At 35.6% G+C, this 12,793-nt stretch overlaps 1 protein-coding gene across 6 annotated transcripts in view; it reads right to left on the reverse strand.

Moving 5' to 3' along the window:
- The window catches only part of LOC127504274 (WD repeat-containing protein 7), a 94,014-nt gene that overhangs the window by 62,664 nt on the left and 18,557 nt on the right, over positions 1–12,793 (reverse strand). For all 6 annotated transcript variants that reach the window (XM_051878835.1, XM_051878834.1, XM_051878831.1 and 3 more), the window contains 4 exons: positions 12,426–12,621; positions 10,785–10,999; positions 5,547–5,780; positions 4,275–4,771 (listed from right to left, as the gene is read on the reverse strand). In XM_051878835.1, coding sequence (XP_051734795.1) covers positions 4,275–4,771; positions 5,547–5,780; positions 10,785–10,999; positions 12,426–12,621 — 1,142 coding nt within the window. The remainder of the gene's footprint in view (positions 1–4,274; positions 4,772–5,546; positions 5,781–10,784; positions 11,000–12,425; positions 12,622–12,793) is intronic.

The following is a 12,793-nucleotide window of genomic DNA, read 5'->3' on the forward strand; positions in this document are numbered from 1 at the left end:
AAGTTTTAGTTTTTATTTATTTCCAGTTACTAATTTTAATACTTCAACTTACATACTTATTTCAGTTTATTGTCATGAGTTTAAAATGTGCTTAAAATAGTTTTTGTTGGTCTTTGTTCCAGTTTACAAGGTAAATCCTGTTGGCCACTTTGAAATATTTTTTCACTGTTTTTACTTGAATGTCGTTGTTTATAGTAAATAAATAAGACCTTTTTTCCTTAAATATGTTTTTTTTTTTTTTTTTCAATATCATAAGCATCAATATAATATCCTGTTAACAATCACAAGCTAGTACAAAACAGCTTCTGTTAATTGAAATAATGCTGAAATAAAATAAAACATAAATATTAGTTGAAAAACTTAAACTAAATTAAAATTAGAAATGTTTTCTTGGCAATAAACTACACTAAAATTATTAACTTGAAATAAATAAAAACTAAAACTAAATAAATTTAAACCTAAATAGCAGTATTTAAATAGAAAAAACAAATAAAATGACAAAAGCTCATAACAAAATTACTAAAATTGAACTAAAATTAACATGTAAACTAAAAATCTAATTCAAAATATTAATAAAACTATAATAAAACTAATATAACACTGTCACAAACACATAATGCATTTTAATTGTTGCATTAAACATTTTGAATCTACCATTTTGAATCTATCTACTTATTGATTGGAATAAAATAAAATAAAATACATAAATATATTAAAATGTATAACGAACATGAGAAGATATTTAAATATATCCTTTTGTATCCATGTAAGGGATATCGCCCAACTCTAGTTGGAAAAACTCCTGTCATTTGTAGGAAGTAAAGAGATGTCGTCGTATAGTCAGCTTGTTATCTCTTCTACACACAAGATCTCTCTCTCTTTTATACTGGCTGTCTTTCTCTCCGTCTCTATTCAGTGTTTTACTCGTCCTGTCATCATTACTCTCTGCTCCACCTGTCATTTTCACTCTAACGAGAGCCTGACCTCGTTAAAACTTCAATTGAAGCTTCTCTGAGATCTTTGATTCACATTCGGCTCAGAATTTAGCTTTTCAAAACCACATTTTAAGAGAAGAGAGAAGGTATGAAACAACAGACTTCTGACTGAGTTTAAGAAGTTGTAGGTTTAGTAGAGACTAGTTTGAAACGTTTCACTGCCAAACTATACAGTCAAAAGACATTTGATATGAACTCAAGAAACGTGTGTGTGTGCCAGGAAAGTTTTAGACTGCTTTATAAAACCTTCTGAAACATTATAAAAGACACTAAAACTGCAGTTTGATGAAAACAGTCCAAACGTCCACCAACAGCAATAACACAGCGCTTTTATTTCACCTGTAACATTTCTGCCAGTTTCATCCTGGGCTTGTTTGAGAAGTATATTGACAAGTTATTGAAAATACCATCTTTTTGGCCGTTTTAGCTTTCCACTGCGTAACTTTGCCCTCTAAAGAGTTTAAAAAACAAATCTAAAGTAAGGCTATAAATGTGAAATTGCCTCATAAAAATCTGGAGCAAATTTTGCTCAGAGCAACACAGAGGTTGAAAGATGCTCAGAAATGTTTTAATATCTTTTTTTTTTTTTTTTTTTTAAACAAACAGGACTGTTTTTCTGGCTCACATGGATAAAAATAACACCACCTGTAAATGATACACATATTAGTAAGATAAAATATCAGTTTTAAGAATAAATGAACGTAAAAACCTATCGCTGAATCTTAAAATAAACCGCTACTTCAAAATTACACTCATTATATTGACTCGTGAAAGTTATTTCAAGGTAAAACTCTGACTTTGAAAGAAATCGGTGGCGCTGCCCTTCAATCTAAACATGATACACAAACACATTGACGGAGCGTATTGACGGATTTCACGTGTTGCCAACCGCCCGTCAGTTTACCTGCAGAGCACGACAGTAAAATCTCTCACCTGCGGACAAGCCGAACGATCAGCAAACAAACAGTGACCCCAGTGCGAGAGAGAGAGCGAGAGCTCAATACCCTTCAGTCGCTTCCACCCCGCGGGGCCATCATGACCAGAACAACAGCACCCTTCCCCTGGGAACGAGTGTTGGTCGCTGCCCCTGGGTGGAGATGAGACGCTTCACGCTTCGAGACGTTCTATCTCACTGTCCGCACACGTGCCTGAACCTCCATCCGACCCCTGGGAGCCCGCGAAAATTAAAGCCCCCAGATACGCAGAAGAAAACACAGGTAAACAATAGAAACAGCGGGCTGAAACGCCCCAATGTCTGCTGTCCGCCTGATGCTTGAAGGTTGTTTACTTTCTTTCTACGCTGTGTTGAGTTGCCGAGACATCGTTTCTCATTTTCTTACAGTTTAACTTGAAGTACAAAAATAATTACTTAGATCTCAGAATTAAACTGTGTCAGAAAAAATTAATTAATTATGTTAGATAACGCTTAAGCAAAACATGGTCAGGTCAAAGTGTCTGAATGATTTTTGGTTCCAATTTTTTATTAATTTTACTGGTAGTCCACTGTATGAAGAATTTTGGGTATAATATGTCAGTTTACTTTATTTTGCTATCCTCAGTTACATAAATGAACTATAGTGTCCTACACCCACTAGTAAAAATATATAAAAAAATATAAAAAATGTTTATATATATATTATATATTATATTATATATATTATATATTATATAGAATTTGAGTAAATTCCAATGCGAAAAAAAAGGCTCCATTTCCTTTATTCAAAATATAATGTCTTATTTTTATTCCTTATTTTTTGGGGGGTTAAATATGTGAAATATTTCATACAGTTTAATAACTAATATTTATATTTTCAGCTTTATTTCAATGAACAGAAATGTTTTTAATCATTTTAGTTATGGATAATAACCCTGATATGAAAGTGGTTAGAGAGCGATTTGATCACCATGCATCTCTAAGACACAATGAACACTTGTGATGCGATCAGATCTTTGATTGGTATAACATGCTGACAATGATTATTATGAGTGTTTGTTTGGTATAACGTTTGTTTGGTATAACATGCTGACGGTGGTTATTATGAGTGTTTGTTTGGTATAACATGTTTGTTTGGTATAACACGCTGACAGTGATTATTATGAGTGTTTGGTTTAACATGCTAACAGTGAATATTATGAGTGTTTGTTTGGTATAACATGTTTGTTTGGTATAACATACTGACGGTGATTATTATGAGTGTTTGTTTGGTATAACATGCTGACCGTGATTATGAGTGTTTGTTTGGTATAACACGCTGACAGTGATTACGTTTGTTTGGTATAACATGCTGACAGAGATATGAGTGTTTGGTATAATGTTTGTTTGGTATAACATGCTGACGGTGATTATTATGAGTGTTTGTTTGGTATAACATGTCTGTTTGGTATAACATGCTGACAGTGATTATTATGAGTGTTTGGTTTAACATGCTAACAGTGAATATTATGAGTGTTTGTTTGGTATAACATGTTTGTTTGGTATAACATGCTGACCGTGATTATGAGTGTTTGTTTGGTATAACATGTTTGTATGGTATACCATGCTGAAGGTAATTATTATGAGTGTTTGTCTGGTATAACGTTTGTTTGGTATAACATGCTGACAGTGATTATTATGAGTGTTTGTTTGGTATAACGTTTGTTTGGTATAACATGCTGACGGTGGTTATTATGAGTGTTTGTTTGGTATAACATGCTGACAGTGAATATTATGAGTGTTTGTTTGGTATAACATGTTTGTTTGGTATAACATGCTGACGGTGATTATTATGAGTGTTTGTTTGGTATAACATGCTGACAGTGATTACGAGTGTTTGGTATAATGTTTGTTTGATATAACATGCTGACAGTGATTATTATGAGTGTTTGGTTTAACATGTTTGTTTGATATAACATGCTGACAGTGAATATTATGAGTGTTTGGTTTAACATGTTTGTTTGATATAACATGCTGACAGTGATTATTATGAGTGTTTGGTTTAACATGTTTGTTTGATATAACATGCTGACAGTGAATATTATGAGTGTTGGTTTGGTATAACATGTTTGTTTGGTCTAACATGCTGACAGTGATTATTATAAGTGTTTGTTTGGTATAACATGCTAACAGTGATTATTATCAGTGTTTGTTTGGTATAACATGCTAACGGTGATTATTATGAGTTTTTGTTTGGTATAACATGCTGACAGTGATTATAAGTGTTTGTTTGGTATAACATGCTGACTGTGATTATTATGAGTGTTTGTTTGTCTGCAGGTGTGTGTGTGTGTGTGTGATTTCACCTGACTGGCGCTTTCTTCATGTGCTCTCCGATGAACGTGGCGTTAGTCATGCCCATCAGCGTGTTGGCCAGCGAGATGACGGACAGCAGGTGCTGTGTGGTCACGGCTCTCGACACACCGTACGTGCCCTTGCCCACGATCTCAGAGACAGAGAGTTTGCGGCCCTCGGCGGACCCCTGCGCCAGCTGTCGGAGCAGCGAGTCCTTGAAGGTGGGCAGCATCAGCGACATGTGCCCGCCGCGGGAGATCAGGCCGAAGGAGATGGGCGTGTGCGGGCGGAGCATGCCCAGGCGGTTCAGACACACCTCGTCCAGCTCTCCGTTCAGACCCCAGGCGTGCAGGCAGGACATGAAGAGTTTGGCCGTGTCCATGGTCAGGTTGTACTCCAGCAGACTCAGAGACTTGGACTTCTCCTCGCGCCGCCGCTGCTCCTCCTCCTCATCCTCGTCTTCATCCAGCAGGTGCTCCTTGATGTTTTCTTTAATGGTCTCCTTCACCTGTGCAGCGATGAAACGGACACATCATGTGACATTTTGAATAGCTTTTATTTTTTATATTTTTTAGTTTTTGTGTTAATTTTAGTTTCATTTTTAGTAATTTCGTTGTGCTTTTTTTTTTAAATCACTATTTATGTTTAATTTACTGTTATTTCAGTTTTAGTTAGTTTTCATTTTTATTTATTTCCAGTTAATAATTTTAGTGATTCAACTTAAACTTATTTAATTTCATTATTGTATTTATTGCTGAGGCAAAATTTCTAATCTTCGTTCATATTAAGTTCTTCAAATATTTTTTACATTTTTATTTCAGCTTCATTTCAGTTAACAGAAATGTTTTTAATAGTTTGTTTTAGTTTACAATAATAACCCTGTTGACAACTTTTAATAATTCCTTTCTTAACTACAAACTATAACGCCTTAAACTATAATGTTTAATATATATACTGTAAATGCATTTAATCTCGCCCTCTGAACCATATTTAAATTTCCCAATAAGGGATTTTCCGACTATCAGAGCAACTGAAGTTTAAAGTCTCAGAGCTGCTGCATTGAAAAACAAGGCAGATGAAATGCAAGAACACGTCCTGTACGGAAAGTACGAAAAATCAGCATTTGACAGATTTATAAAGTTGATTGTACAGTAGATTGCTATGTACTGAAGGCCTTTTGTTCAATGATATGAAAAAAATAAACTCTTTCTGTCTATTGAATGATTTGCACAATCATGCAACAGCTTTAAGAAGCCCTTTCGCTAAGCAGTCTAAAATCTGACCTGTTTGAAAATCTTATTGGCCAGGAAGGACCCGCCCTTGTCCGCCCCACCGGGGGCTTTCTGCAGCGTTTCAGGGGAGACGAGGGTGGGATTGGGCCGCTGGGCCTCCTCCGTCAGTAACTGGATGATCACAGCCTCCACGTCGAAAAATAGCACGTGCATGTCCGGATCCGTGACGTTCGTCTTCATGGCCTGGACCACCAGAGAGTTATGGGAGTATTTGGGAAGGTTACCCTACAGCAAGAGATGAAGAAAAAAGATTTAAGTGGAATAGACACCTCAGTTGTTTTTTTTCAGGAAGTGTTGTGTCCTGTCACTGATTCAAAGCAAACCATCTATAAAAGGAACAACTTTACAAGAGAAAACTGTGTCTGGAACTGTTCTGGAACAACAGAAGCTCGGGTCAATGATTTTGCTCCAGCGGTCTCAATGATGAGAAGGAAACTGTAGTGAGAGCGCATGGGAGTGTTTCTCTGAATCTGTAGTGAAGAGTCAAACAGCCTTTGTCTTAAAGGGACAGTTCACCTGAAAATGACAATATGTCATTATTGACTGACTCTCCAAACAGTTGATGATCCCCACTGACTTACATAAAATAGAAAAAAATACTGTGGAAGTCAATGGGGACCAAAAACTGTTTGCTGAACAACATTCGTCAAAACATCTTGTGTGTTCAGCAGAAGAAAGAAATTAATAAAAGCAAGACCTGCATCTCGGATTCGGCCCACAGCCTATAAATCATTGTAACAATATTAAAAGACTATCGAAATTTTAAATAAAATTTTAGATGAAATTGTGTTAACTTAATTAAAATAAAATGAAAACATATGAATGAATAAATAAATGATCAAATAAATAAATGAATTAATAAATAAATGAATAAATGAATGAATGAATATATAAATGAATGAATTAACAAATAAATGTAATTAAAATTAACTGCAAATAATATTTATTATCTTCCTAAAATATTTTGTTTCATAAAAAATTATTATTATTTTCTAAAAAAAAATATAGGCAAATTTTCTTTTCAAATTCTGAGATGAATTGTGTTAACTTTAATAAGTAAATAAATTCATTCATTCATTCAAATAAAAATAAAATATGAATGAATGAATAAATAAATATATGATTAAATAAATAAATGATTAAATAAATGAACGAATGAATAAATTAATGATTATATAAATAAATGGATGATTAACTTAATTAATTAATATAATTAAAAATGTAAATAATATTTTAATATTTTACAAATATTAAATATATTATTATATTTTAATAATTTATTATAAGTTTATAAAAATTATAGGCAAATTTTTAATTCAATTCTATTCATTTGAGATGTTTATGTTTATTTATGTTTATATTATCTGTGTTATGTTTATTTATGAATAAATAAATATGATTAAATAAATAAACATGATTAAATAAACAAATGAATAAATGAATGATTAAATGAATTAATAAATAAATACAATTAAAATTAAATGTAAGTTATATTATCGTTATAAAATATATTTTATACAAACTTATTAGAATTCTATAAAATTTATAATTTTCAATTCACAATTTGAGATGAATTGTGTTAACTTTAATTAATAAATAAACTTATTAATTCAAATTTAAAATATATGAATGAATAAATGATTAAATGAATTATTAAATACATGAACAAACAATTAACTGAATGAATTTATATATTAATGAATTAACTAATAAATTAATTCAAATTAATAAATAAAAAAAAAAAATCAAAATGAAAGAAAGAAAGAAAGAAAAATCATGCTTATTTTTATATTCATTCTAAAATCATTCTCCATGTTCTTGAAGTGAAACACATGCTCTTCTGTTAGTCGTGAGTTGGGTGCATTGTCATGTGATTTAAGGCCTTCTCCTCATCAAAGCTAATGCGCAGCTCGTTATAAAAGCAGTAATCAGCGAGTCTTCTTCAAACACATCAGTCAAAAGTTGATCAGCGCGCAGGATAATCTATTTATTTCATGATCTGTGTAATAATCTCTAATGCTCATTAAGCCCTCCAGCATTCATTTCATCTCATCTGCTTCCAGTCGGCCCGTATTAAATAGCGAGCTTGCTAATTGTTATTCAATGTTAATTCGATGAACAAAGCACCTGCGATCCATTAGAGACATCAGGGAGGATGTTTACGAGCGGCCCGATTCAGACACGCTTCCTAAACCAAACTTCTGTGGCTGAACCGTTTAAAACACAAATATGAACACAAAGCATTGAATAAATGATCCAGCAGGCCATGCGTTACGGTAAACCTAACCAAAACGTGGCTCATGCAATCAGATTTTTGAGAGGAAACGATTCTTTAAATATCAGTTTCCCTTATGAAGTGCAGTGTATTTACTGCGGTAAAGTGTTCCTGTATTTCATGTCCTTCAGTGTAATGTCTACTGCTGGAGTCTGGCGGACAATGTCTGCTCTTTGTGTTTCTGTTCAATGGCTCTGACGGCGGTCTGAGGGGCCGGTGCACGCCGCATTGATCACACACACACACACACACACACACACACAGAGAGAGCGCAAGGCCTCGCTCCTTTTATTCTCCTGCACGCTTCTAGGAAACCAACATAAAACGCAACTGTTGCAGTGAAAGAAGACAAATCTGAGAGATACAGACCACATAAAAACATACCAAATTATTAGAACATTTCAGAACCGAATAAATAAATGTCTGATTGAAAAATTTAATTTAAATTTCATTATTTATTAAAATTTAGAAATTAAAAAAAATTTAAAATGTAAACTTATTTAACTTAAAAAATAAAAACACACACATACATACATACATACACACACACACACACTAATATATATATATATATATATATATATATATATATCACCTAAAATTATTAGAACATTCCTAAACTAAATAAATAAATATCTAAATAGATTATATCAAAATAAATGACACACAATATATGTGGGTCTCTGTAACAATTTCTGTATGCGTGACACTGTGCTCAAGAATAAATGTCTGACTGAAATAAAATAAAATAATTAGAAAAATATATGTTGGTCTCAGTAACAATTTTTGCCATTCTTAGAACATTTCAGAACTAAATGAATAAATGTCTGACTGAAAAAAAAATAAAAAAATAAAAAAAAATATATATTAAAATAAATATATGTGGGTCTCAGTAACATAATTTCTGCCTGTCTGACACTGTTGTGCTGTTCAAAAATACACACTTTAAATAAAAATAAAATCATCTGAACTTATTAGAACATTCCAGAAGTAAATAAATGTATGACCGAAAAATAAATAAAATAAAATAAAATAATTTCTGTCTGTCTGACACTGTATTCAAAAATACACACTATAAATAAAAATAAAATCATCTGAAATTATTAGAACATTTCGGAAGTAAACAAATAAATGTCTGACTAAAAAAAAATATATATATATTATATAAATTAATTAATAATAAATTTAAATAATAAAATACATAATTTTCTCAGTAACACAATTTCTGTCTGACACGGTTGTGTTCAAGAATAAATGTCTGCCTGAAAATAAATAAATAAATAATAATAATAATAATAAAATAGATGTGGGTCTCAGTAACACAATTTCTGTCTGTCTGACACAGTTGTGTTGAAGAACACACACTAGCTGAATGAAGCCTGTCTCTCTCTCTCTCTCTCTCTCTCTCTCTCAGATAGCGTTTCCGAGGCCAGAAACACGCGGGCGCATCATTAGGCCGTCCCAGAACCACTGGGCTATTTTAAACACATAAGATGAGCATCATTACAGGACACCTGATACCAGACCGGCGTACAAACCTCCTACAGTATATGCTTCAGATCTTCACATCACATGATGCTTTTAATATCACTGCTAAATGGAGCAGTTTTTGCCATATGACCCAAGATTAATTGGACTGCATGCATGACTTTTAACAACAACATTATATAGTTTTATATGGTTAACTGTAGTTTACTATTTGCATTTAGCACTGTTTCTCCCTGCTGTCAGAAACCCTGTGAACACAGCAGAGAGTGATGACATCATGTCCTCATGTACACAAACACACGGAGCGATCATGGAGACACACTGCCCTCTAGAGGACGTTCAACACCACTGACACACACTACACTCTTTCTGTGTGGAATTTTATTTGCTTACTTCACAGTATGCAGGGTGTTGAACGCAGCTGGATGGAGCGTTATTCCTTTATTATTCCATTCCATTATTCCCATTATTATATGATCCATTTGGTCAAATATGCAGATTGAGAGTAATTTACTATTACTGACAAATGAAAAATAACGAAAACAAACTCATAGAAACTTTTGACTACATTCAAACACACCCCAACAAAACCTCTGACAGCCAATAAGAACGAATCTAATACAATCTGACACACTAAACATCATCGCCAGCTCTAAATGTAGACAGTGAACGTGAGCAGACGCAGCTGCGCTATTAGCATGCAGACGAGAGAAGCGTGTTTACAAGCGTGCTGTAAAATAAACACTAGCAGACGAGAGTGTGTCAATGATAGAAACAAACTATAGACGCACACCAGCAGGTCATTACTAAATTAATACACACACACTCTTTTATAAATGCATTAACACTGACAAGTGTAAAAAAGTGTCCTCTAAAGGACAACATCAAGAGCGCACTTTTAAAGTGAACCTGCTACGCCCTTTTACGAAGACTTGATGAGGTTTTCGGGCTCTACTAGATTGAATGTTGATTATTTTCCTCATATTCTCCATTGTTCAGCTCCTCTCTTCCCAGTCTGTCAGTAACGCTCTGTTTAGTTCCTGTCTCTATGAAGCCCCTCCTTCTGAAAAGCACAATGTGCTCTGATTGGTCGGCTGGAGCAGTGTGTTGTGATTGGTGTTTGGGAAATGTCCCACCCCTTACCATAACCGCTAGTTTCAACACACTACTAACTAACTCAACCAGGCCCCGCCCCTTTATTCTGTGTATGAATTATTTAAATGAGGAACATTGTGAAGAAAACTCAAGACTACAATGGAGGCGTTTCAGGGAGTTTTTTTCAACTATGAACTATGCAGAAATCACACACTGTGACTATAAAGACAACTCTGGACCAATCAGACGTACTTTGAGTCTAATGCATAACACCTGACTGCTATGAAATCTTCCTTCTCATTAATATCTCGATCACGACTCACTGTTGAAGGAAGCATGAAGGTTCTCTAGATCTCACGCAGCTCTCTCACCTTGTCTGCGTTGTCGGCGGCGAGCAGGTTGGTGGCGAGCGTTTGCAGCTTGTGCTGGGCCATGTTCTTGAGCGCAGCCAAACTGCGGCGGGTCATGGCCTGTTTCAGGTTCACCGCGGGGTGATTGAGAGAGTCCAGAGCCGCAGGAACGACCTCGTCGCACGCGTTCAGAATCTCCACCGCTGTTATACCCATCACACAGCGGTCCAGCGCTCCTGAAACACACACACCTCATGAAAAACACACTCAACGCGCTTGTCTCAGGGTTATTAATGCTAAAACCTTACAAAAAAATTGTTACTTGAAATAAACTATAGCTGAAATTAAAATGTCTCATTTTCGTTTAGTTTAAGTTAAAGTATTAAAATAACTAAAACTGAAATAAAAATGTGTGATATTGTGTGTGAGTGTGTGTTTGAATGTGTGTGAGAGTGTGCGAGATTGTGTGTGTTATTGTGTGTGTGTGTGTGTGATTGTGTGTGTGAGTGTTATTGTGTGTGTGTGTGTGTGAGAGTGTGTGTGTGTGACAGACTCACAAATGTGTGAATGTTTGAGTGTGTGAATGTGAGTGAGTGTCAGTGTGTGGATGTGAGTGTGTGTTTGTGTGTGTGAGATTGTGTGTGTGAGATTTTGTGTGTGTGAGAGAGTGTGTTTCTGTGTGTGACAGTGTGTTTGAGTGTGTGAGTTTGTGTATGTGAGTGAGTGTGTGTGTGTGTGTGTGAGTGTTTGAGTGTGTGTGTATGTGAGTTTGAATGTGTGTGTGTGTGTGGGTGAGTGTGTTGGTGTGAGTGTGTGTTGGTGTGTGTATTGGTGCGAGTGTGTGTGTTGGTGTGAGAGTTTGTGTTAGTGTGAGAGTGTGTGTTTGTGTTTGCGTGTGTGTATGTGTGTGTGTGTGTGAGATTGTGTGTTTGTGAGAGTGTGTTTGTGTGTGACTGTGTGTGTGTGTGTGACAGACACACAAATGTGTGAATGTGTGTGTGTTTGTGTGAGTGAGTGTATGTGTGTGTGTGTGTTAGTGTTTGAGTGTGTGTGTATGTGAGTTTGAATGTGTGTGAGTGTGTTGGTGTGAGAGTGTGTGTTGGTGTGTGTATTGGTGCGAGTGTGTGTGTTGGTGTGAGAGTTTGTGTTAGTGTGAGAGTGTGTGTTTGTGTTTGCGTGTTTGTGTAAGATTGTGTGTTATTGTGTGTTTGTGAGAGAGTGCGTTTGTGTGTGACTGTGTGTGTGACAGACACACAAATGTGTGAATGTGTGTGTGTGTGTGTGTGTGAGTGAGAGTGTATGTGTGTGGTGTGTGTGTGTGTGTGTGTGTGTGGGTGAGTGTGTTGGTGTGAGAGTGTGTGACAGTGTGAGAGTGTGTGTTTGTGTGTGTGTGTGTGTGTGAGTGTGTGAGATTGTGTGTGTTATTGTGTGTTTGTGAGAGAGTGTGTTTGTGTGTGACAGTGTGTGTGTGTGTGTGTGTGTGTGTGTGTGTGTGTGTGGGTGAGTGTGTTGGTGTGAGTGTGTGTGTTCTAATCGGACACAGACACACAGATAGAGTGAGAAATGTATCCTCAAAATTCTATATTAATAAGCCCAAGTTGCAATGTTGCCAGGCAACTATGAGGATGACCTCTAACCTTTGAACCCTAACCCCAGGCTCACCTGTGTCCATCTGCCACACGTAGACAGAGCCGTCGGAGCAGCCCACCACCAGATAATCGTCACACGGCCTCCATTTGATGACCTGGATGGGGAAGAGGTGTCTGGAGGCCAGCATGATGCACTTCCGCTCTCTCAAACTCAGCAGGCCGACGGAGTGATCGCTGGCCACCGAACACACACAGTGCTGCACACGCGTCTGGAAGAGCAGAGGAAACCATCACCAATGACAGCTAGACGAGAAAAGGCGGGGCTTAGAGGCCCAGAAGTTGTCTCTGATTGGTTAAGAATGTTTCATTGATATTTATTCATTTAGCAGATGATTTTAAGAGAAAGTGAATGTTTTAATATTAGTTACAGTAAAAAAGAAA

This window comes from Ctenopharyngodon idella, chromosome 21 (genome assembly GCF_019924925.1).
Source record: "Ctenopharyngodon idella isolate HZGC_01 chromosome 21, HZGC01, whole genome shotgun sequence".
Classification (NCBI taxonomy): Eukaryota; Metazoa; Chordata; class Actinopteri; order Cypriniformes; family Xenocyprididae; genus Ctenopharyngodon; species Ctenopharyngodon idella.